The 25,998-nt window shown below is 42.5% G+C and overlaps 1 protein-coding gene across 32 annotated transcripts in view; it reads right to left on the bottom strand.

Annotated features, from left to right (window-relative positions):
* Window positions 1-575: 575 nt before the first annotated feature.
* The window catches only part of obscnb (obscurin, cytoskeletal calmodulin and titin-interacting RhoGEF b), a 97,782-nt gene continuing 72,359 nt past the window's right edge, over window positions 576-25,998 (bottom strand). For 28 of the 32 annotated variants that reach the window (XM_084057672.1, XM_084057683.1, XM_084057698.1 and 25 more), the window contains 33 exons: window positions 23,940-24,206; window positions 22,562-22,837; window positions 21,116-21,388; window positions 20,337-20,627; window positions 19,847-20,116; window positions 18,273-19,610; window positions 17,186-17,467; window positions 16,553-16,634; window positions 16,323-16,447; window positions 15,760-15,960; window positions 15,619-15,657; window positions 15,419-15,517; window positions 14,492-14,710; window positions 14,373-14,406; window positions 14,215-14,261; window positions 14,024-14,125; window positions 12,662-12,718; window positions 11,887-12,026; window positions 10,777-10,977; window positions 10,442-10,518; window positions 9,753-9,923; window positions 9,403-9,562; window positions 9,170-9,286; window positions 8,828-8,992; window positions 8,255-8,413; window positions 7,559-7,736; window positions 7,232-7,345; window positions 6,314-6,481; window positions 5,803-5,905; window positions 5,166-5,295; window positions 4,771-4,861; window positions 4,562-4,604; window positions 576-3,390 (listed from right to left, as the gene is read on the bottom strand). In XM_084057672.1, coding sequence (XP_083913798.1) covers window positions 2,289-3,390; window positions 4,562-4,604; window positions 4,771-4,861; window positions 5,166-5,295; window positions 5,803-5,905; window positions 6,314-6,481; window positions 7,232-7,345; window positions 7,559-7,736; window positions 8,255-8,413; window positions 8,828-8,992; window positions 9,170-9,286; window positions 9,403-9,562; window positions 9,753-9,923; window positions 10,442-10,518; window positions 10,777-10,977; window positions 11,887-12,026; window positions 12,662-12,718; window positions 14,024-14,125; window positions 14,215-14,261; window positions 14,373-14,406; window positions 14,492-14,710; window positions 15,419-15,517; window positions 15,619-15,657; window positions 15,760-15,960; window positions 16,323-16,447; window positions 16,553-16,634; window positions 17,186-17,467; window positions 18,273-19,610; window positions 19,847-20,116; window positions 20,337-20,627; window positions 21,116-21,388; window positions 22,562-22,837; window positions 23,940-24,206 — 7,121 coding nt within the window. In that variant the 3' untranslated portion in view covers window positions 576-2,288. The remainder of the gene's footprint in view (window positions 3,391-4,561; window positions 4,605-4,770; window positions 4,862-5,165; window positions 5,296-5,802; window positions 5,906-6,313; window positions 6,482-7,231; window positions 7,346-7,558; window positions 7,737-8,254; window positions 8,414-8,827; window positions 8,993-9,169; window positions 9,287-9,402; window positions 9,563-9,752; window positions 9,924-10,441; window positions 10,519-10,776; window positions 10,978-11,886; window positions 12,027-12,661; window positions 12,719-14,023; window positions 14,126-14,214; window positions 14,262-14,372; window positions 14,407-14,491; window positions 14,711-15,418; window positions 15,518-15,618; window positions 15,658-15,759; window positions 15,961-16,322; window positions 16,448-16,552; window positions 16,635-17,185; window positions 17,468-18,272; window positions 19,611-19,846; window positions 20,117-20,336; window positions 20,628-21,115; window positions 21,389-22,561; window positions 22,838-23,939; window positions 24,207-25,998) is intronic. The other 4 variants (XM_084057677.1, XM_084057681.1, XM_084057702.1 and 1 more) reach the window with 3 other exon arrangements.

Genomic DNA, 25,998 nt, shown 5'->3' with positions numbered 1-25,998 from the left:
TTGTGTGTTTTTGGTCTCCCCCACCTCTCTTCTGTTCCAACAAATACCCGACTTCGAGCATGCAGGCTTTCATAGGCTATCTGTGGTTTTTATGTAAATTGGTCTGAAAACAGTCCGTCAGATTTGTTCCCCCTGCCTACGTCACGTCTGGGAACAATTCCTCCCGTTTTTCAGTTGTAACAAAAAAAAAAAAAAAAAAAAAGTTTTTTTTTTAAATTTTTTAAAATTTGTTCTTTTTTTTTTTTTTTTACTTTTTCCACACAGAACGAGGACATAGCATGCATACAAACTGGCTCAATAGCGCCCCGTGCCAAACAGGACAATGTGGTATTGCAGGTGAAAGTGCTTTATAAGCCAGAGAGAAGTTAGTTGGAATGAGTATATCTGAGGCTTGATTTAGGCTCAAACCTTTTGAAAAACGTTTGAGGGACATAAACAATATGATATTAAATATTATTATTTTTTAAATTCATGGTGTAGCTCATTTAATGTAATCACATCTGTTTAACCTTAGGTATTTTTTGATTCGCAGAGCCCATTTACGTAAAAAAAAGACATATTACAGTTAATTTGCAGTTCATTCATTTTATTCAGATTCAACGCTTGAGTAACATGTCTTTCCAAGAACTGAACATGTGCAGTACAGCCAAATAAAATCAGTGCTTGAAACTGAAATAATAACATACAGTCATCCATGTAATTCAATAAAAGACATGTCAAAAACAACCAAGAAAAAACAAAACATCTTTGAGAAGCAATCACATTTTTAAAAGCTAGCAACATACAGTGTAAGTTAGTAAATGCTATTAACTCAAGTACTCAGACCAAATATAACTTTGTACTCTAACTTCAATCAAATGTATCATTGCATAATTGAATGTGATCTTTAATGGATAAATACTCACGTCAGCTTTCAAAAAGCTAATAAATGTCATGCGGTCACTTACCTAATATATCTACCATTTCTGATTATTCTATGGTGAATTTCTTGGATATTGCACTGAACTAAAATACCTTAAAATGTCTAAGAAATAACATGTCTATTGTAAAATGTTCAGTGCAAAGTGAGCTGGAGTAAAATGATCTTCCTTGCACACCGATTGATGAAATAAATAGTACATTACAGGCTCTGTTGTGAAATAGATCTAGCATTTATATGTAGAAATACCAACTCTAAGCAGCTTGTAGCTGCCCATCAGTGGTTTTATAAACAACAATCAGAGCTGTAATGAAATGCCGTTGGACAATAGAAACATGCTTATCATTTGACAGTAAATTTCCTTTCATTGAACTTCCTCACACCAGTGTAACGCATCACAATATAACTGTAACAACTAGCTGATGTTCTTGGGGTTACAGAAGTTAGTGTTTTGTGTTATATGTATTTCCATGTGTACAGTACATGCTGTCAAGGAGCAGGTACTGTACTGTATATGCACACCAGTATAGTGAGGTGCTGATACTGGCAGGAAGATTCAAATAGGAAAGTAAACTGCACACTATGTAGCTCCATTTAGATTAGTTTAATGACCAATGTCTTCTCGAGATACATTGACGAAGACAGTTTGTCAAAACATTAGAAATTAGCTACATTTAGTGCAGTACTCTCCCTTATTTGGCTTTACACAGTTCACTAAACTGGAAAACAATACTTCAATATAACCTGGACATGAACACGATGATTCAGGTTTCATCTTTTTAAAAAGCATTTTTTGCTAAAAAGAGAACAGTGAAAAATTGTTGACTGTTCATAAACTCATATGAGGTGTAGGCGTATACCAAGATTTAAAGTGGCTTTGAACCTTTTACTGTGTTTCATAGACTTCTACAAATGACATGGGACACTATTTTTTGTTGGCAAACCAAAATGTTGAAATTCAGAGCATCTGTCACAATGGTCCAACAGTCAAATTTCAGTCTCTCAAGTATGGTGTCCTTCCAACAGTAAATAATACATTGTAATTATACATACGTTGTACAGTATTTGTAACAGGGCAACATACACCTGAGTACTGCTTACAGTGACTTCTATTTCAACTATTATATTCCAACCCCTTTTTGCCTTTTTGTCTGTCCCGTGACTCCTGTCACATTGTCTGAACAGGGGAAAAAGACTTATGTCATGGGCCTATCACTGTTTCGTATGGGTTACTTCAAAATGGAATGATCTGCCATATGCAGTAACCTTACGGTTAGAATATGCTTTGTAACATTTAAGTATAAATGTTCCCATTTAAGACTAAAAGGGTTATGTACCAAATAATTATTGCTTTGGCTTATTTGAAAAGCTATTCGTTGTTGTACTGATTCTTGCTTATCTGAAGAGTGACAGGGTTGCCCACTGATGTGTAGCCATATGTGTGGGTTGACACTTTGGTTTTGTAGCTTTGTTGTCCACCTTCCACTCTCTGCACCTCTGAACAATATGAAGGCTTGACTTCCAGCTTTGCGTGGCTCACCTGGATGGGGACGTCTCTCTCCCTCCTGGACTGGGATCCGCCAGCTTGGGGAACAGTGGGTGAGAAGAGGTTACCGGAGAAATGCTCTCTGAAGCGGGCGAAGAGGCCGGGCCTCTGCCTGGGGAGTGCCGTGGGCCGCCCAACGTTGAGGAGCACTGGTTGGCCAACACTGGAGCCCCCGATCTCCCTCTGGAGCACGGCAATCTCACAGGGCTTTTCGGTAGGGGGGCCGTGGGCGTCGGAACACCTATAGGTCTCCCCTTCCTGTGGAACGTAATCTTCCAAGTCCTCCAGGGTCAGAACGTGGCTGCCCTGTGTCAGGATCTGGGGCTCCAGCTTTGCTAGTTGGTCGTTTTCGAGGTCTTCGTCATCTGATTCCAAGACAATGGTTGCTCCGTCGTCCAGGTCAACGTCATCCCCTCCATCCGGGGTCAAGGCCGAGGAGACCTCATAGGCATCTCCACTGATTCCGGAGGCAGTGCCAGAGAGATCATTCTCTTGGTCTCCCCAGGCCAGTGGCTGGCTGCTCACATCTCCCTGCTCCACCAGCTTATTGTTGGAATTGTTGGCATTGGGGTTAAGATCAGGGTGAGACCTTCTGGGTCTGATGCCAGACGAGGTGGTAGATCTCTCCGACCCTGCGGGAGAAACGCCTCTCCTCCTGGACGGCCTGGGGGACTTGTTCACCTTGTACTCGATGATCTCCTCCACCTCCACCCACCTGGGTGATGGCTTACTCTCCATCACCCTGGCTTCGGCTTCGGCGCCCTGAGCCTGAGTGACGTAGAGGGTAGGGATGGTGGTCTTCCTGGAGGCGGGGGGCCTCCTCTGCCTGGCCGCGGGGGGCTCTGGGGTGGAGGTCTCCGAGCGGTATGGGGACTTGTGCCTCCTCATGCGCTGGTTCTTCACCACAGTGGTTATGGTCTCCTCACTGGATGAAGTGGAGAGAAGAGCGGAGGAAGATGATGGGATTATATGAGTTGTTACAGATGGTAATGGTTAGGGTTATGAAGAGGTTAATAAGTGTGATTGTCTCAAAATTCTAGGCACACCGGACTTGTCTCACAGTACACCAGTGTGCCTCAGCACACCGTTTGGGAACCACTGGGTTAGACTGCAAAGGAAGACAATTGGAAAATGGGGTCTTTCTCTGATTACAGCAGGTGAGTTCTGCCACACAACAGCAGTGGTAATGTACACTTGGAACACATTGGAACAAGGTTCAAGGTCAAGGTTAACTTTATTGTCATTCAAAGTACACACAAGTGCACAGCCAAACAAAATGACGCAATGATGCAATTGAGAATACTATGAACAACTAGTATTACGAATACATATACTCTAACCAAAACACTGTGTTTTGCATAGCAATACTTATATGGGCTACATTATACTGAAAATATAGCCACAGGCACAGGGTGCCACAGTGAAAGTATTTTGTAAAAATGAACATGGGTTAAAGACAAAGGTGCTTTCAACAAATCAAGTTTATAAAACACACTGATATATACTATTCTCATTACAGTGAACAATCTTTTTTTATTTTGTAGTCTAGTTTTAAATGCTATGTTATGAGCTACAGTTACAAAGTACTATGAAGTATGCAGCAGCATGAAGATAAGGGCCGATCCTTTCATCTTATTCATGCTGTGGAGCCCTTCACACTGAGGGTTCACATTCTACATGAGCATGCATACATGGGGCCATGGGGAAAGAGACACACACACACAAACTGCAAATTGCCACCTGGAGCAACAACCTCCATACTAATGTGTGTTGTTACATTCAGTCCATGTTATGTGATAGTAATACGTTTCCTGAGGCCAATGCACTGCACTGCTTCACTGGTACATAGATACCATATGGCATGAAGCCAATGACAGAAGTGTAAATGAATTTAAGATATTCAGGTCAGGTATCTGTGAAACGTGTCTTGATGTTAACAAGCCAGTTCACAACAATATACTGTATGAAGCGACTTCCTGCCTACTTATACGTATGTCATACTGTGGTTATGGTAGGGTTAGTTTAAAAGACTGTATGATTTCAAACCAGGCAACAGACACGCTTCATGCACATACAGTGGTCCTGCCAACACTTACATGATGATGGTTTTCTTTGGTAATCTAGTCTCTTGCTCAGTGACTATGGGAAAAGCAAAATGAATGAGATTGAAACGGACAAAGCGAGATGAACAGCTAAAGCAGAATAAGAACGATGAAGTCTTCTGTGCAAGATGTGCATCGAGTTTTGTGTCTGTAATTTTGCATTGTTACATTATTGTTGTGAATAAGAAGCAGAGCTCTCCTACCTTCAATGGTGATGGCCTGATCTCTGGAGCGAGCCACAGTGGGGTGGACGAGGTCGGCAGCACATTTAGCACTGCCCAGACGATTAGACAACTGGAAAAGGCGGAGAATTTATTTTTAGGTGACTGTACAGCTAGGTGTTATTTTGCCCGAGTGATGTAGACTGTCTGTGCTAATTATATCGTTTGTAGTTGGTTCTCAACAGCAATTCAAATAGAAACAGAAATGATTCAAGTACACAGTAAAATGGTCTGTTAATTGACCCACTTGTAACTCTGAGAGCGTACAAAATGCAACCACATGGACCCTTACATTTGGTTCTATTTGTAAGAGTTACCTTAACACTGAGGATTTTACTTTTGTGCGGTGTGTGTGACTGTAGAGTGTAAAGACCAACCTCACACTCGTAGTGTCCAAGGTCTCTCTCTGTCAAACCCTTGATTATCAGGACCAGGACCCCACTGCGGGTCTCACTGTACGTCTGGTATTTCTCCTGGTCTGTCAGCAGCCTGCCGTCCTTAAACCACCTTGACCAGAAAATACACAACAACGAGACATTTCCTGTGGTTTCAAAATATACCTAAAAATGGCCAAAGCTGTATTTGAATATATATTTTTTTGTTGATGGCAATAAACAAAAATTCAACTAATAGTTGATTTCATCGACAAAACTGTAAAATTGCGTTTGCTACACAATCATGCAGAGATCAGCCTTTCAGGTTGGTGAGGAAAAAGAGTGTCCAAAACGACCAATTTATTGATTATTAGGGGACAGTCCTAACAAATTGTGGCCATTCAAAATATATTTTCTTTCAGAAATATGTGTCCAAAATATGTTTTCTTATACAGTATGAGTGTCCCAAATATATTTTCAGGCAATTTTTTCACTACTTTGAAACAAAACATGTATTTATTTCCTTTAAGAAAGGCAACTCATGGAGAGATTTTGTTAGATTTATTTTTTATAGATTTAATGAAAAAGGTCAATCCCAGTACTATCCCGGAGAAGACAAGAAGAAGGTGTTGCTGCGTACCTGATCTTGGGGGTGGGGGCACTCTGTATGATACAGGTGAACTGGGCATCCTCGCCAGCAACAAAGGTGGAGTTCCTCAGCTTGTTCACAAAGCGAGGAGGCACTATAAGGAACATCTCACATTTCAATACACAGTACATCCCAAAGGAGGATTTGTGGTACAAAATCTGTTTGCATACAATTATTGCAAATCACTAAATGATAGCTAAACATGATTATTATTACTACATTCCATATGGCGTTCAATTTGACTGCAGAAGGGACTTTGCAATGAGGCTTATTACCGGCCATGATTACATATACACCAATATCCCCATTGGGATACTGTCGTATACTGTTCTTGAACTGGTGCATAAAACATCATATCCCATTAACAGAAACCCAGGTATGGTTGCAGATAAGCAGAAAATGTTTATTCAGGACACTGAGGTATCTTAACTAGTTTATGAGCCAGTGTCCAGAACACTGTGTGCACATGGAAACATATTCACTGATGTTCCCTGTAACCTACCCTGAACAGTGATCTTTCCCAGAGTGCTGGCGTTGCCCGCTGTGCTAGTGGCAAAGCACATGTACTGTCCAGAGTCATCCGCTGTCATGTTATCCAGGATCAGTGTGCAGGAACCGTCAGGGTCCTCAATGATAATGTGGTGAGGATCTGCCTCCACTGTGCGTCCATCTGTAAGTAAACATCTACGATGAGACACTGTGGCTGTACGGTTAAATGCAACGTTTACAGCTACCTTTTACAGGGCTGTGTCTCTGATACTCAGTATGTAGCACATGGAGGCATTTAACCTCTGTTGGCTGTTAATCAAGGTTATGCAACTTAAGTGCTTTACATGTAGGCTGGCTCAGCTGACCACACAACTGCAGAGTCCTTGGTTGGATTCCCACTTTGTGACCTGTGTTGCATTTCAGCTATACTCTCTGTCCTTATCTTCCCGTTGCTGTCCGTAACAACTTTAATGTGCATAGTGTCCTTTAGTCTTTTGATTTGATTTGATTTATTTGAAATGCAATAAAACCACAGGGTTACAGCAGTTCGAGGATAACACAATAAAGTCCAGGGGTGCCGCAGAATACTTTGATATTTGGAATTTATCAATATCACTTCAGTTTAACCACTTAGACTGTCTAGACTTAGTAAAACAGACTTGAGTTGCACTGTTCTTGGTGCTTTTTTTCTCCATTCTACAGTACACCAAGTCTCCCGATCTACAAGCTCACAACGCGTCACGTTGTGACGCGTTGTGAGCTTGAGAACCATACATATACAGTACATACATAAAAACAAGCGCTCCACTATCTTTCCCTAGACTAATGACCTTATATAGGGGAACCTTTTCTAATAGACATGCTTGAAAAACCTCAGATTGGTTGTCAATTTGACACTGGTTTCGAGGCGGTTCCACTGTATGTCCCTTACCTTTGTACCAGGTGACCACAGGCTTGGGTATTCCTGTGGCCTTGCATGCCAGCTTAACGGTCTGTCCCAGCTCTGCAGTGCAGTCTGCCAGGATTTCCGTAAAGTCAGGAGGACCTGGATAAAATGGAAGCACAGCAAATGATCAATAACATTTCCACACACATTATTACCTCAAGTATAAACTGGCAGATAAAGTTAAAGAGTGTGTGTGTGTGTGTGTGTGTGTGTGTGTGTGTGTGTGTGTGTGTGTGTGTGTGTGTGTGTGTGTGTGTGTGTGTGTGTGTGCGTGTGCGTGTGCGTGTGTGCGTGTGTGTGTGTCACACTCACTCCACGCGGGCATGCTATAGCGCTGCTGCAGCTCTCGGAACTCTCTCAACCAGGAGTTCTTGATGATAGCCGTTCGGGCCTGCAAGGTGTATTTCCTCACGGAGTCCTCCCTCTCGTGCCAGATCTCGAAGGCGCGATCGTCACCCTCCACGGTCTCATTCACGTCAATGTTGTTCAGCTGCAGCAGGATGAAGAATACAGCAAACACATGATACTGACATGACACTGACCATGATACTGACATGACACTGACCATGATACTGACATGACACTGACCATGATACTGACATGATACTGACCATGATACTGACATGACACTGACCATGATACGGACATGACACTGACCATGATACTGACATGACACTGACCATGATACGGACATGACACCGACCATGATACTGACATGACACTGACCATGATACTGACATGACACTGACCATGATACGGACATGACACCGACCATGATACTAACCATGATACTGACATGATACTGACCAATGACCATGATACGGACATGACACTGACCATGATACCCACATGATGCTAACCATGATACTGACATCATACTGACCATGATATTTTGCTCAAGTAAAATGTTGAATACAGGACTTTTACTTGTAACAGAGTACTTTTATACTGTTGTATTGCTATTCTTCTACCACTGATTACTACCAGTAATTCTAACAGAAGCGTCACCTTCATCATGTTCTTGAACACATAGCCCTGTGTGTCAGTGTTGCTGTCTCTCTTGGGTTTACAGATGATGCAGTAGTTCTTAAAGAGGAAGACGTGGCGATGGTGACCTCTAGTGGACGACCTAACGCCTGGAGCCCCCTCCCACACTTGGAATGGTCCCTGGTGAGAAAGACACAAACACAGATGAACAGATTGTGTTCAGTTAGTAGTAGTAGCATAACATAAATGAATGAATAAATAATGTTCTCTTTTGGGATGTATCTTCTGTTTTGTTTGAAAGACTGGACGTGCTGTGAAGTAGGTCTGATGTATTTAATAGTTATCGTATTGTTTTATGTTTATCCTTTTGTTGTTTTTAACCACATGAAGTCTAGCAGTCCTATTCTGGTGGCGAAGACATGCTGAAACTATTTGGTGTAGAGGGAACTTGAATAGGAAGGAGGGGGCCTAGTATAGACCCATGGGGGACATTGGTCAACAAAGTAGTGTTTAAGTGGTTAAATGGAACCCCGTCAATGGGGATAAACAAAATCATCACCATTATTTGATAATGCCTCAATATGTGGGTCGCACCTGTCTGATAGGCTCTCCAAGCACTTCCAGGGTGGCAGGATAGTTCTCAATCAGGGAGACATGGTGGGTATTATCTGAACGCTGATTAAGTGATGACACCATTGCGTAGGCCTCCTCCAACAGGCAGCAATTCTGACCGTTCCTCGCCTTGTTCCTGATCATCTCCTAAAGACGGACAGGTGAGGTGGGGGTGATCAGAGGAATGGAGTTATTGCATTCTGGTATTTCTTATTCATGACGTAGTCTTCGTGCTTTGTTGTGAAATTCAATGCATGTCCTGTTCGTAACGCAGAGACTCAAACGTTTTGAAATGCATTGCATACGGTATAAAAAATATGTCACCTTGAGAACGGCCTTGTACTTCTGAATTCTCTCCACTGGTCTCTGGATGTACGCATTGATGCTAAGAACAGCAGGATCTGTGGGATCTGCACCGGCCTGCACTTTCGCAGTGTACTCCTGATGGGGAGAATATGCTTGAATTCAGGCAATGATGGTTAAGTCATGTTATGACGTGTTGTTCACAATAATGTAACAACGTTTTGAGAGTCCAAACGTGAGGAGAGCAGTCTTACCTTGAAGAAGCGATGGATAGACTTCTCGCTGACAGAAGACTCAGCCTGACCCTGACCTACGAGATACTGGAGGTACTTCTCAAAGCCCTCCTTGTTCCTCAGGAAGCGCATGGCTATATCATCATCTGTGTCGCACTCCTTCAGCTTGGGGAGCAACAGCCTACAGGAAACAGTAGCACAGTAAATTGTTGTTGTTGCTTTTTTGTTTGTTTGAGATTTTTTTCAACTTCAATTGACATGTTTAATGAACAGGATACACATTTTCCAAACATATTGTATTGCATATACATTTGCTGACTAGAATGTCAGAACATGTAACAACCAGGCAGCCGATGAGGTGCCAAACTCACTCGCTGTGGAAGGCTTTGATGTCATGAATGTTCCGGAATATGGCCTCCTTCTGGCTTGTGACGTCAGCTGGAGTGTCAGGACCCTCCACATCGTTCAGGTGGTGGGTAGTGAAGAAATCCAAGTCTTTGATGAACTCTGCTTCAGTACTTATCAACTCCTGAATCATTTGACTGGAGACAAGAGAGGAGAGCCGTCAAGCATGGTGGTTATGCCTACGCCTGTCACTATTATTACATAATCGTCTGATCGTAATTATTTAAGATAATCGCAATTATTTTTGCATAATCGCCATAATCATGTGTTCAAACATTTTCAAAAATATCTGAAAAAATCAGATCCACAAGTTCACAACGTATTGTGATGTGGTGTGTTGTGAGCTTGTAGACTGTCTATTTCCACTGTTTAAAAATATAATCTATTTAGGCCATATTTATTTTGATTATTGGTACCGGTCATTGTCAGTCATTTCTTTATATAATGAAGTTGTTTGTCTTATCTTCCCTGTGCAATATTTGTCTACAAAGCCTAAAAGGAAATTTGTATTTATATGTTCACCAATGTCCAATGCCAAAAACAGTTAACTGCAATTATATGTATGACAATGAATTGTCAAGTAACATTTCATGATCATTACAGACCTAGACATGCCAGGTGTTTTTGTTTGTGCTTGCAGATGTGAAGGACTTACAGTAGTTTCCTCTTGTACTCCCCCTCAGAGACCTCCTCTACACTGGTCTCTGGAAGGTCACCTGCATCGGCATACAACTGCAACAATAGAGCAGTGAAGCTAAATATCAATTTCAACATTACATTTCAAACTTCTGACTTCAACAAAGCAAGTTGATGGCAATCGACCATATCCTCACAGCGGCCATTTTGCTCTTGGGCCATAAGCCTTTATACGTTGTTGTATGACTGAGTCCTGTAAGAGCAAAATGGTCGGCTTGTGAAAATGGTTATTGATACAGATTGGCGATATTTGATATGGTTCCTGTTACTGTATATTATAGTCTGAAGACTTACTTTGAGTTTCTTGTCTAGGTAGGCTGGTGAAACCCAGCCTTGGCGAGACGGTGTGGTTTTGGTGGGTTTCGTACGGACCAGCCATTTAAGTGGATTGGCTGAGTCCAGAACCTCAACATACTGGCCCTCCTTCAGAGAGATGGCTTCTTTGCTGGCCATGGTGGGGTTGTAGTCAGCCGTAGCTACATAGATGTCAAACATCTGTAAACACATCCAACATAAGTTAACAACATTCAACATGGCGTCCCTATTTTGGGTACAGTATGTCATTACTCATTATAGGCGAAAATCTTCCTGAATATTTCCAAATATTCAAATGTTTTCAAGACATTTCAAAAACTAATATTTTCAACATATTCAAAGATATCCCACAACACAGCGTACCATGATGCGTTGTGAGCTTGTAGGTCGGCTATTTTTGCTATTCGTTGTATGACAAAGATAGGGGTTAAGTTGTTAACATGGAGGTTGTCATTCTGAGTGACACAAAATGCTATTGTATTCACGTATTTAATATTTGCATATTCTATTTATTTACCAATGAATCCTTTATATGAAAGTTAAAAAAAATGTTAAAGCTTGGTTCATTCATGGCCCTAAACAATTTTCATATGCAAAAATATGATTATATATAAAGAGCAAAAGCCCAAACACTTTGTACAGCATATTGTTATGCCGGGCCAAAAGTTCCATAAGGAATCATTTTGTTTTATAGAAACGCGTTGTCATGAATGATTAATGTCAATGCAGTAAAATATAGACTCAATGCCCCAATGTAATACCAAAGAACCACACTGTGCAGGTGTCTATTGATAATGAATAACCTCCTATTCATTATTGACGGAAAAGCTCTGGGATACAGTTTATTTTACATTTCTAATGTTCACCAATACGGACACAATATTCATTGCCCTTTAAGCGCCAAGGCAAACATCTGAGAAATACAGTAATGAATATTATTGCCAACAATTAAGCCATACAATCAAGTGTGTAGAATGAAGGTTTTAATTGAGCGTATTCACACAACCATTTTTCTCTCACTTTCATACAGTATGTCAGAGTATGATATAAGAGCAAAATGGTCAGTGTGTGAACACGGCCGCGTCTCACCTCTCCCCTGGCTTCGCCCTCGTCAGACTCAGAGGATGAGTCAGCGATGAGGGAGGGAGGGCGAGAGCGTCCGTGGTGGGGGGAAGCGGAGGGGGTCTTGGTCTCGTCATCACTGTCAGCTCCGGGGACGCGCAACGAGGCTGAGGGCGAGAGGAGAGAGTGGGTGGCAATCAGCAGAAAACAGGAAAACATACCCATTTGCTTCACTATGGTGTTACGGTTGTGTTAGTGTCCTAATGGAATGCATAACGCCATAACCATCTAAATTCTAAACATTCATATCTGTGTGTGAGCGTGTACTCAAGCCATCGACTGCCAAGACTACATAATCACTAAACTAAATCCATTCTGACAAGACAGCAAAAACTTAATTATGCATCACAAAGATATAGAACACAGACAACACTAAGAGGGACAGAGATGTTTGACCCGTGTATAAATGTCATTAGCATATGCAGTGTGGTATAGCAAAGCATCAAACTGTGGTGACAGCTCTTATCACAACATTTTTTTTTTACAACTTTTCTTACATTGATGATGACTTTGCTTGTCTTTGAAGTGCACTATAGTATATGGTTCTTGTTTATGTTGAGAATGTAAGACAAAATTGTTTCCACAAGTCCTGGCCTGGTCCACCAATAGTGGAAATATAAACATATCACCATTGTGCTAGTTGTACAGTACAAGAAAACAAAATCGACAAGTCATGAGCAGCACCCCTTGTGGAAAGAATGTATGTCTATACTGTAAAGATTGATGCACTGGTGATACATACTGGATGCCTTGGGCCATGATTTCATCCACTGGAGCACTTCATGATTCTGTAAGCTGTCTGAATAACAAATCAATGACTGAGTGAGCATTTGAATGTACTGAATGTAATGATTGATGTGTATGAAACGTTAGAAAAGTGGAATGATGATGTATGTCATCGTCTGGGGAAGGAAGGAGATGTGGCAGGACATACACATACAGTATACACACTCAAAAACAGACATTCTAAGGAAGAGAAATATTTATTTCCCTCAGGTTTGTTGTCAATTCTACTGTCAATTAGACGTGAATTCCAATTCAAGAATTGCAGAGTTAATGCATTCAGATGTTCAGTGTTAACGCAGTGTTCCAGTGTTAATGTATTCACAATTCTTGAATTAGGTCTTTAAATTCACTGAATTGCCTCCAAACCTGTTCTATAAAATCCACACAAAACAAATACAATGTACAAAAACAATGCATCTGCCCATGCCATTGACAAGAAAATGTCACTAAAAACTAAACTGTTTGGCAATGAACTTAAGTTTATATTTTCCTTTCACAGATTCTGGTCATCACTTCTTTTCCACATCCCATTCTTTTTCAAGGTTTTTTCGTATTTCACTAAATAGTGACAAGCATACTGTATATATTACAAAATATAGGCTATATGTAATATATAAATATATGTATATAACATTTATAGTAAATATAAATGTACATTTATGTACATTTTCTATCTGGGATTATGTTTTCGCTCTGTGGTGTGAAACTTTGCACACACACACTCCCAGTGGGCCAAAAAAGAACCTCCACCCTACATTTTTTTTTATCGGCCTCATAGTGGTCTTTGGCTCTTGAACCATAGGTCGTTTATTTGTATCCAATAGGTAAATTAACCCCTATTCAGTCCTACTCCTCCCCTTGTTAACTATCAACACCTGTATTCGCTTACAAAGTGTACTGTATATACTATGCGTCTGTTTTTTAAATATATACTTATGTTTGGAGAAGTTCCTCTATGACTGAAACATGACACCAAGGATTTTGTTCATGGACTGTGATCAAGAACATTACTGCAAACTGTTCTCTAACAAAGTTAGAGAAGCTAGTGTGATGTTAATCTTCCTCATACGCACAGCACAACAAAACTGCCCAGCACATCGGCACATATTCCACTTTTTCCCAGTGTGTAAACCTGATGGTAGATACTGACTACTGTTCAGAAAATATGTACTTAATCAGTTTTATTACACTTCTGTTCAAGGGTTCTCAGAATACATAATGTAGATAATGAATACACAATATGTATTCTAATGTGAACAAGTAAAACATTATTTGCCATCCAAATAGTTCAATGTCTAATGACAGTAATGGAACTCACCTTGTTGAGAGAATTTTGCCGAAACCATTTCAGTGATCTGGCTGGTGAGTTTCTTGAGGAATTCCTCTGAACCAACATCACCTAGATAGGGCATTTTACCCTCTGAGTGCAGAGATAACACATCATGACATCAATTCTGTATAATATAATAACACATGATGCTGAAACAGTGCTATTATAGTTTATCTTACCTTTTCCTCTATTAGCCTCACCCTCTGGAGGACTGACTGTAATTACCCTAAAGTCGAATGAAAGGTTTTCATATGATAACATACTTTTGCAATGTCTATCTATTCTATATTATTTACAATATAAATATTGAATTGAATTGCCAAACGTAGACACTTACTCTGGAACTTTGGTATCTTGCTTTTGTTGCAATGCTGGAAACAAGAGAACAAGTACATGTTAGTAATCGATTACTTTCATATCTTCTTTAACGTTTATTTTGGGCTCCCTGGTCCTCACCATCGGCCACTTCCAGCCGGGCAGTGCAGACAGATTGGCCTGCCCTGTTTGTGGCAATACAGGTGTAGGTGCCAGCGTATTCTGTGCCCACGTCCATCAGGATCAGGCTGTGCTGGCGCCCAGAGCCGGCTATTTTATACCCTTTGGTGTCAGGTTTGATCCACAAGACATCTTCCACTGACTCTTCCTTTAGCCAAGCCACCATGGGAGTAGGAGATCCTAGGAGAATACAGATGGGAAGTGTGGAATTTGTAAGGTTATTTTATGCTGCATAAGAACTATGGTGTCATAATGTACAGTATGGAGCCCATCAGTTAATCACTAGATTCTGGGAACTGATATGCAAAGCATCACTGGGTTTCTGTATAATCATTCTGGGATTCAAATAATTCCTGTTGATTTTTCTCCCACTTTAGATTTTTTCCTTGTGTATTCTAGTCCCTTGTCACTGCTACCTCCAACAGACAGGACTAGGGAGAGGACAGACAACCAAATGTCTCCTCTGAGCTCTGATACATGTGATGTCTTTTCACCTGACAATAAGGAGTTTCACCTGGAGGATGTAACGTAACGCATGTGGGGGTACACACATTATTCCTTCGAGTTCCACTCCCCACTGAACAGGCACCGTGACCAACCAGTAGTTGTTGCTACTGTATAGTGTAGCGACAGAGATCGCCCTCCCCACCCTGATTCCCCCCCCACCCCACGAGCATGGCCAATTGTGCTTGCCATGCCGGAGGCACCGCTGATGATTCAAGGATTAAAATATTAACAAGGCTGGAGCTTCTGAAGTGGAAATGCTTACAGCAGGCAAGACTCTTTTTTTCCCCCTCCATTGCTCATGTACCCATGGAGCTTATCTTAGCTTAGCAAATCAGCACAGGCTCTGCCTGGGGAATACATCAAACCGCATAGAGAACAAACCTTCCACTTTGACAGACAAAGTGATGCTGGTGCCTTGTTTCACTTTCCGATTGTTGAACCTCTCCAGGAAGCGAGGGGGCACCAGGGGCTCCTTGCTGTCTGTGAACAGAATGGTGTGTCATTATATGCCACTATGTGTCTACCATAGAACGTCCTACAGTATAAACAAGCCCATGGATGTAGATTTAATTATAAAGTACCTTTCTTTGCCATATCTGCAGGCATTCTCTCCCCTGGAGCTGTTGTGAAAGGGAGTTTGCAATTTTTAACTTTTCACCAAAAAAGTAAAGTAAAACACCACATAGCTAGTTTTTGTGTTCTGAACTGTGATGCAGTCATACCTAGAACCAACAGTCTGGCAGAGGAGTAAGCGGAACCAGCTGCATTACTGATGTAAGCAGAGTACTCTCCCATATCCTCTCTCTTCACCTCCAGAATCTCCAGACCGTGAATATCCCCCCTCTCTACCAGCACCTGGACTCTTTTTGAGGCTCGCAGAGGTTGGCCATCCTTGAACCAGTACACCCTGGGTCTGGGGAAACCTGAGGGAGAAATGACAGTAATAATGAAGATACGGTACTTGTGAAAACATATGCTCTTATAAGCAGTAGGCAGGTTTGGTTATTTCAAACTTATTTTTTGTAATTAATGCAAAAACAATGGCTATTTCAGCATGCTAACTTTCAAGGAAAAAAGCTGTAGTTGTTATTAGCTTGGAATCCCCATTGAAGGGCAGGTTTCTGAACTGTCCATACATAGCCCATCAATGAGATGCAGGGTGAGTGGATGGAAATAAATGAGCATTTGTAACAACCAATTATATTAAGATAAGGTTTAGTGACATTTCTTCATAGACACAATGCATCATTGATGTGGAGATGATAAATATAACTGTTTGACCTACCCTTTACTCTGAGCTGCAGCTTAGCGATGGGAGAGCCTGGACAGACGTGCATGTCGTGGAGCTCATCCACCACTTGGGGGAGCTGTTCATCTTCCGCTACAGACTCGAAGGCCTCCGTTTCCCTGCTTCAGTAGAGAAGAGCAGCACAGCACTCAGTATTTACTCATATTCATTTTGGTTATTTTGACAAAACTCTATCAAGGCTGCAATAAATAGAATAATAAACTCACCTGGAGGCATAGTCCTTGGCACTGACAAAAGAGGAAGTCTCAGTGGCATCGGCTGCAGTGTCATAATCTGAGCTGCAGGACACTGTGCAAGTGATAGATTTATTAGTGTTATATTATGAAAGCCACCAAATATCTGAGTGCAAGTATACATTATTCGAAGGACCACACCGGCTTCAATGCCATTGTCAATGTCATTGTCTATTCACAGCGCAATATATTGTACCTAAACATTTTCCTTTATTTGTAGATAAGGCGTTTGTTTCATTAAAATATGACTAAACTAACCTGAATAATTGGGTCACCTTTTGCCTATGTGCAGTTAATAAGTCATGGAAAGATTCTCCCGGGACTATTTTCGTTTAGAATGTGCAAGTGAAACTGTGCTTTAAATTGCATTACGACACATTCAAACACAACAATAAAACAACATAACATGACTGAAATGAATGGAATCCAGTGGCTTCCTCGTGAATCAAATAAACCAGGGCATGCTTTGATAATGGTCGGCAGTATTATCAAGTGCACATTGAGTCGTAGTCAATGGGCTACAGCTAACCATGCCAGATCACCGGTATGATCCTTTAAATGTGCACATTATGTGTATTATGTAATAACGCATATATGTGCACTCACTGTCAACCCTGAGTTCAGCCTTGGTGGCGGTGATGCCACTGCTGTTCTCAGCCGTGCAGCGGTAGACGCCCATGTCAGTGGGTAGCACATTAGTGATGATGAGCTGGTGGCAGCCCTCCTGGTCCTCATTGATCATGTAGTGGTCATTCTCCTCCAGCAGCTTACCGTCCTTGTACCAGCGCACAGCAGGGGAGGGTTTGCCAATCACCACACAGTCGAAGCTGACTGGGTAGCCGTCGGGCACGTCTTGGTTCTGCAGCTCCGTCAAGAAGACTGGCGCAGCTGGATGACAAGAACAAAAAGTAAAGTAGTTAGATTCACCGAATAGCAACAGGTTTGAAAATGATCCGTGTTCACTTCAAATTGTCTTCTATGAAACAGGGTGAGATATCCCTTCAGGTTTGGTCCATGATATGGTAAGTCCTTACTGGTCTGGATGGTGCAATATGTAAAATGAAATGACATTAATTAAAGGACATTTACAATAACACTGAGGACAAAGAATGGCACATTTTGAAGACATGCAAATAGACCAGAAGAGAAATTGGATAGAGTCATTAGATACAAGTGGGTGGAAATGGGTAGCAATTAGCAAATACATTGAGAAGTAAAGATGGAAAAACCACAGCATTCAATTGTGGCAAACACACAATCAAGGACATAAAGTTAACAACAGACAAGACGAAAAGACTACAATAATATTAAACACACAGTGAAAACACCACAAAGGAAACGTGAACAAGAAACAGACGAGACAACACCAACCCAATAACTCACAAACCACATTAGCAAGCAGAGTAACAAACAGGACACTCAACACACAGCAGGATTGAAAGCTGGGTTTGGGAAACACAGAACGACAGTTATCAATTAGACTATAACATCACATTTAACAAATACCAACATTTAGTTGAATGATTATTAAAAAGGGAAAAAGCTGAAAATGAAGGATGAAGGATTATTTCTTCCAAAGCTGCAAATATTGCCAAGAGAGAAGGTTACAAAGGTTCAATGGTTAATTTCGAAGATGAAAGACATGTTATATGTATTAAAAGAGGGTAGATAGATACTCTTATTGCTTTCCTACCAGCAGCTCCAGCCATAAACCCAGGCATCTGACTATCCTGCGTAGGGGTTTGTGTGCCATCTTGGGTGTACCCCATCTTCATGATACGCAGCTCTGCTTTGACAGGCCCCGCCTCCAGGATGGTCGTCTCCACGGGGACCCCCTGAGCTGTGAACATAGCCTGGAACCGCTGCGCGGCCACCTCTGCTTCTGTCCGCGTGTCAAAGCGAATGTAGATGTAGCGCTCGTCCTCACGGTATGACTGGGGGTCTGGAGCTCGCAGGTCGCCCTCGTCTGCGCTGACAAAGGGCTCCTCCTCCACATCCGGAGGGAGACTGGTGCGCAGGAGGCGACGGAGCCGTCTGCTGGCCCGTCTCAGTGACTCGTCCATCTCGCTGCCAGACGAGCTCTCTGCCTCACTGTCGGCACTGTAGCCAACCGTCAGTGGGCGCCGGGCGGACGACTCTCTCTCGGTCCCCACCGTCACCTTACCGCTGTGACTGTTGACCCCGAATTTGTTGGTGACCTCGCAGGTGTAGACACCTGTGTCCCTGGTGGTGACGGCCGTGATAACCAGGGTACAGGTGCCATCGTTGTAAATGTCGATGTGATGGTGCTTGCCGTCTGCCAGGGGCTCCCCGTCCTTCAGCCAGCGCACCTTGTCGGGTTTGCCCTCCGCCACACATTCCAGATGAATGGTTCCGCCGGGTTCTTTGCTCTGGTCCTTGAAGGTATCCTTGAAGACAGGTCGCATGTCCTTGCGGGCCTTGTAGCCCTTGAAGGCCGCTTGGATCTTGATGGCGGCGTCTGTGAGCTCAGGCTCATCCTCATTACTGATCTCCATGATGCTGATGTCCTCGGTAGTGGCCTGTGTCACCTCTGTCTGCAGCACAGTTGAAGTTTTCACCACAGTCTGCTCAGACATTTGGAACTGTGCATAGAACCTATCAGTGGCCAGGGTCTCCGTCTGCTCGTCCGTGATGTGAGCAGATTTGCTGCTCTTCTTCAGGTATGAGACCAGATTAAAACCACCTGAAAGCGTCTCGTCCTCAGAGCTCGGTTCCAGCTGTTTCTTGGGCTCGACAGCCATTACCTTCTCCACCTCTTTCTCCAGCGACTTTGTTTCCACTTTTTCCAGTGCCTCCTTATCCTCCTTGACCTCCTCTGCCGCTTTACCGTGGCCTCCTTTGCCATTTTCCTCAGGCAGTTCCGAGATGGAGTCGAGGGTGGGCTCTCGGCTCATGCGGCGTTTCTTAGCCGAGGCCTCCCACAGCTCGTGGAGGTCCCCCTCTGCAGCAGCCTCGGGGGGCAGGCAGGGCTGACCCCCTTCCCCATTCTCTGGCTGCTTTACCTCTCCACCTATAACCACAGCAGTGCACCCGAGAATGCTTTGTTAAAAAAAGAAAAGGAATCCACAAAACACAACTTACCTAGCCAGTGAGAGAGCCACACAGTTTTTGATTTCTGCTGACCCAAACTTACCATAAATAAACCCTGGCTTGGGACTCCAAATTAGTTTGATAGACTAGGACTATAGACAGCATGAAACAACAAAAGCCATTAGAGGAAGCAGCTTTAACAATGAGGTTCTTTACCTTTTATGGTGAGGTTGATGGAGCTCTCAGCCTCACTGGAGGCCACACAGGTGTACACTCCCTGGTCGCCATCTTCAAAGTCCTTAATCAACAGCGCTTGCTTCTTGCCCTCTGTGATGAACTGGTACTTAACCCCTACCTCCAGCTCCTTGCTGTCTTTCAGCCATGTGACTGATCTACCCCCTACTGAAAGCTGGCACTCCACACGCGCCATCTTACCTGGCTGCAGGTCGGGGCAAGTCAACGGCTCGGTCACCGCCACTGGAGCCTCTGTGTAAGAGAAAGAATCAGACATAATATACCGTAATTATACACTGTCACAATCATCTACTGTGTTAATTGTAAATGCTAACGCTGAGAGTAATGACAGTTTATGCTGACATATTACTATGATTTGGTATTTGAATAATTAAAAAATGTAATAATTGGCAATTATGCACAATCACAGCAACTCAAGGTGCTAAGACGATCACATCATAAATGTACGCACCGAGCTGCACTGCCTGAGGCAGCTGGACGGGCTCTCCGAGGCCCGCTCTGTTAGAGGCTGCCACTCTGAACCTGTAGCCACTGCCTGGGATGAGGTTTTCCACCACAAACTCTGTATTGCACACTGGCTCTGAATGGCATGGCAGCCAGAGGATGCTGTCTCCTACCCGCATCTCCACCCTGTAGCCCAGGACAGGACTGCCTCCATCGTGCAGAGGAGTGAACCAGGAAAGCGTGACAGATTGCTTATCCTTACTGAGAACCTCTGGGTCTTCAGGAGGATCAGGCACGGCTATGGGGGGAAAGAAATAGTGACCGTCAGAGGTTTCTAATAACACTAAATAAATAAATTCATACCACTGTATGTTGCTAACTTTTTTTTGACATTTGAAGCTTCTATTGAGGTTTTTGAATGAAGCATTGAATGTCTGACATCACCCTCAATTTGAATAAAGTGATTAATCTGATTAAATGACTTAGTATTTTCATTAAATCAACATTATTTAATGAATATAACTCAGCCAACATAAATAATCCAATAAGGGCAGTATAGCCTAATCTTTATCTGCAACAGAAAACCTGCATTGGTTTAAACAGGATGAACAGACAAATGAAAAAGAAAAGCTCTTCTACTATTTAGCACAACCCTAAATATCCAATGGAATCCAAATATCCAAGGAAAAGCTTCATTGAAGCTAATAAGATACAATACATGTGTTAAATTCTTCAGTATAAAATGAGTATCTTAGAGGGCTAGGAAAGTGTTTCTCCAACACTTACTGATGATGGTGAGTTTGGCCAGGGAGAGAGCTTCTCTTGCTGCAAAGGTGATTTCCTGCTGGGGTAAGGCAGTTGCCTGTCTGAGGACAAGACGGTAAGAGCAGCCATCAGCCCTCATGGCCCAGGATTCGTTTGCCTTCAGTTCCACTCCGTTGGCATACCAGGCAACTTCGGCCATAGGGACAGGCTCTGTCAGCTCCACACAGAACTCCACCTTCTCACCCACCATGGCCACCTTGTCCTCCAGACCCTTCACAACGTCCAGTTGCCACCCTAAGTACAACACATACACAGATGAAACAGAGAAGCAGTGGTGCTGATCAATTATAAAAGTCCATATAGAAAAAGCTGTATGTATGTGTGTTGATTAAAGCATTCTCACTATTAGCAATGTTTTAATATTAACATTATACTTAGTACTGTATGAATATTAAGTAAGAACGTTAAAGTGATGTTGAACTTTCAATCAACAATTATCTGCTTTGCTCTCTAGTCTTCAAATGAGCAGTTATCAAGTAAAAATGTTCACAAGCCACTCTAAATAATAAACAAAGGTCTTTCTACGTGTATATGGATGTATGTATTTCTGGACTTCTCATGAACAAAAATGGTACATCTTAGAAGCAGGTTGATAATCAGAAAACCTTTAAAAGTCACAAAACATGAAAAGGTCCACTCTGTTTACAGCAGAGAATGGAAGATGCGGTCCTTTGAATGGCCTCACTGTGTCTACCACCCACAATATCAAGGCGAACAAAATGGATGACGTGACAATCATACAGATGAGATTCTGGGCACTCAAACACCGGAGCAATGTCGGCCATTATTAGCGTATCACTTATCTCCGCTGTAAACAGAGGGAACGTGTTTGATAGTGGCTTCTAAATGTATTGCATTTGTTCATGAGAAGTAGAGTAATAATCTTTTACTCAATAATAATCGACGTTTGAAAGTACTATTATGGATATGGGGTTGCGGAAGAACTTCTTTCAAGGGTAATATAACATGAATACAACCATTTCACTTTCCCCTAAATACACACCAGAAGTAGTTTATTTTTAATATTGGAAGAATTGGCTTTGTTTGCTCTTGTTGTCCTTTGAAACGTGTGATTTTGAAACCATAAAATGAGAGTGAATGGTGTTGCTACTTCCAGTTCTTCAATCACAGAGCACAGAAGCAACAGATAAATATGATTGACAATATTTGGACTTTTCTCATGCTAAGGTATCTATAATCCAACTCAAGGATCTACCAAAGTTCAACATCGCTTTAAGCTTTATATAACTGTAAAGCACCTTTTTAAACCAAGGTTCCAACGTGCTCCCCAATGGTATGCAACAACATTAGACAGATAAAACAAAATAATAAATACATACTGAAATAGCAGCATGACTAATATCAATACTCAATCAAGGCCTTATAACATCTGCTTGGTTAACTCACTCTTGACAGAAAGCTGGGCGGATGTGGATGCTGTGCCAGCTTGGAAGGTCATGATGCCAGTGTCTTCAACATGCAACTCTTTCAGCAGGAGCAGGTGACGACGGCCGCTTTCAAATGTCACAATCTCAGCATTTGGTGACTCCTTCACTGGTTTGCCATTGAGAAGCCAGCGGCAGTCCTTGCTCTCAGGGCGAGAGAGAGCACATTCAAACAATGCTTCACCGCCATCGATGGTCTCTGCGTTTTCCAGCCCCTGTACAATTTCAATGGGTTTACCTGTAGAGTGGATATGTGAGAATGAAAAGAGAACAAATGAAAAAAGATAGATTTAGGCCACTGTGTGTCTTCAGACAGATCATTTGAGGTTTTGTTGATGATTATTTGTACATGAGCTTCATGTTGATGAGTAGTCAACTGGACTACAGTATCTTTCTATAAAGTCCAGGAATATCAACATGTCTGTCTGTCCCTCACATATCTCAAGAGCAGTTCATCGGATCGACTTCCCGCTTGGTATATCTGTAGATCGAGTTCCCTATCAGAATGAAGTGGCTCGGTTTAACAGTTCTCCAGGACCGGCCCGGTATGCTCCGAGCAGGGTATCTCGCAAACCGCTCATCTGATCGCCTTCCCACTTGGCAGGTGCATTGCTGAGGATCCAAGTAAGTGCATTGTCGAGTGTGAAGTCAATCACATGAGCCGTCCTCCAGAACTGGCCCGCTTCTTATGAGCACACATTCCAAATGGCCGCCACGGCCCCAAACATTAACTGCACTAGTAATATTAAAGATTTAATTACAAAATACAATATACATTTTGGAAATATAATCATTTTCACATACTGTATTGCACATTCCCAATTGATAAACATTTGAAATGGCTGTGAAAATGTATCATTTTGTGAAGGACATGATACAGGATTGAAACTAGTAATCCTTTTATTGAACTTTTTTGTCTTTTTCTTTTATTTAGAGTAGCCAATCATTTTTTACCCCTTTTTCTCCCCAATTTAGTAGTTATGCCAATTAATTCCTCCCCACACACATTTCTGTGTTCTCACTGCTGTCGTATCCTCCTGACTCACCTGCCAGTGAGGAGCCCCCACCAGGAGGATGTAGAGCCTTCGTTCAACTCCTCCCGCCCAACACTCCCTGGCCCAACACTCCCTGCTGACAGGTGCCCGTAGGAATACATGCAGTGACAAATATCACCCACCCGCCCGGCTTCCCTCCCCCGAACATGGGCCAATTGTGTTCGCATAGACGCCCGACAAAGCCGGATGCACCACGGTGGATTCGAACCCAACTAGTACTCCCTTTCAAAGCTAAGAGAGGGGGCTCTTCCTCAAAGTTGTTCCTCTTTTCATGTGGAAGCTCACCTAACAACTGCAGTGAAGCAACCACGCAGGTCCCCTCTGCCTCACAGGTGTATGTTCCCCTGTCCTCCGAGGACACACGGCTAATGTACAAGCGAGCCACATTCCAGTCCTGCTCCACTACCACCCTCTGGCCATCAGGCTGTAACGGCTGCCCGTCTTTCCTCCACTGGGCCTTGACCGGCCGTGAGTACTGGCAGATGAATTCAGCTGGTTGGCCTACGACCACCTGCAGGTCTTCCATCTCGCTCACCACTTCTACCGTGGGATCTGAGGGTGAGGGTCAGGGGTCATCATGGAGTCAGGGCTTGGCCGTAAGACATACGGACATGCGCTGGACATGCTGAACGACATATGGACTTTGTAACCCCCATTGCACCATGGAGTAGTAGTCTTGAGTGAATTAGAGTGATGATACTGTTACATGTGTGTTTATGGGTGAATGTAATGCACTTTGTGAAGCAGTTTTGAGAAACTTGCGATATAAATGGACCATTTACCATGTTGGGTAGTCTCCAACTGTAAACTGCATGTATGTACTGTACCAAATTATGGGCTGTATTTACTAAAAGGTTTGCGGTGACACTGATGCATCTGTGTGCCTGAGCTGCACAGGACTTTTGGAACCCAGATTTTAGCACACCTTGGCTCAGTAATATGTATTTTAAAGGCTGGCAATGCTTAGGCGCCAAAATAGAAGAGGTGACTATTCCAATTGATAACTCCCACTGATTTACTAAACAGAAAAGCATCTGTGTACCCTGAAAGTGCGAGTGGTATTTTACACCAAGGAGAAGTACTGTAGGAGTAGTAGGGAAAATAGAGATATTCCATCAGTTACTCTCTTTCAGGTGCCAGAAAGTGATATGACTAAAAATATAAGTTAGAGTTTTTCCACAGCTGGCTCATGAGACTAAAATTTCATTCCTATTCCTAATTTCCTCCTCTGATTCCATAGCTCGGAGTGTGGTCCAAACCGCTGACCTATGAATGGATCCATATCAGCGCCTCTGCTATACTAATTGGCAAACTGCGTTTGACGTGATTAGAAAGGGAGGTCAAAGTAAATCAATCATCTGCCTGGGGCTGACTGCCCTTCTTAAATGTTAGTATGCAGTTAATCTCTCCAGACAGAATAATTATTTTTAAACCAAATGGGTTCTCATGGCACATGAAAGTGTTAAATTGACCCGTAAGCGTCCAGTTTTTTGTGTTATAAAGATTTAGCACGCTCCTTGGCAGATATGTGTCTGTTTATGGGTGAGTGTGAGGTGTTCTTTTTTTTTATGTGGTTCCTCAAACTGAATAGGGGTCAAAAAGCCCAAACGTCAATGTTCAGGGTCATGGTCACCACACTGATGACCAATAAGCGCTAGCAGGAGGGAGGGGGGAAATAGAGGTATCAAATGTGATAGGGTAGTAGTGGGAGGGTTAGAGTTTTTAGTACTTGCAGGTCAGAGGTGGAACGGGGCGGGGGGCAGAATGGGACAGGTGGAGGTGACAGTAAAGGTAAGTATGGGACAATGACCAGCCTGAGTGGATGGGTGGAGCAGCACTTCCCTAATGTGAACCTCTCAGTCCACTTTTATACACCATAAACCCTAAGTAAAGTATTCATATTACCAAAATCAAGCCTACGAGAATCACACATACTACCATACTATTACTACCAAGGATGTCGAGTTCCTACAGTATTAATACATGAATAAGAATTCAGAAAGACTTCTACCAGAATGTATATACCGTACACACAAAGATATCTATGCAAATGACCACCATGATTATAATAACATTAGAAAGCTTTAAAACAGCCGCTACATTGGCCACGCTACCTAAACCTGCTTGAAACAAGTTAACTCATCTGTGTTGTGGGTTTTTCCACTGCAATCAAATTGAACTTTCAAGTGATGCTACACCCAGTTGCATGTTTTTTTCCTTCTTTTTTGAAATCAAAGCATACAGTAAAATCCTTTAGTGTTAATTTAACTCAGCAGAGAGTATAAATGAAAACAAATGTACCTGTGAGTTAAATTAACACTGGGATTTTATTGTGCACAGCATG

Source organism: Gymnoscopelus microlampas (genome assembly GCF_963454915.1).
Source record: "Gymnoscopelus microlampas genome assembly, chromosome: 5".
NCBI classification, from domain to species: Eukaryota; Metazoa; Chordata; class Actinopteri; order Myctophiformes; family Myctophidae; genus Gymnoscopelus; species Gymnoscopelus microlampas.
Note: the sequence above shows the minus strand (reverse complement) of the source record. Positions and strands in the feature narration are given on the sequence as shown.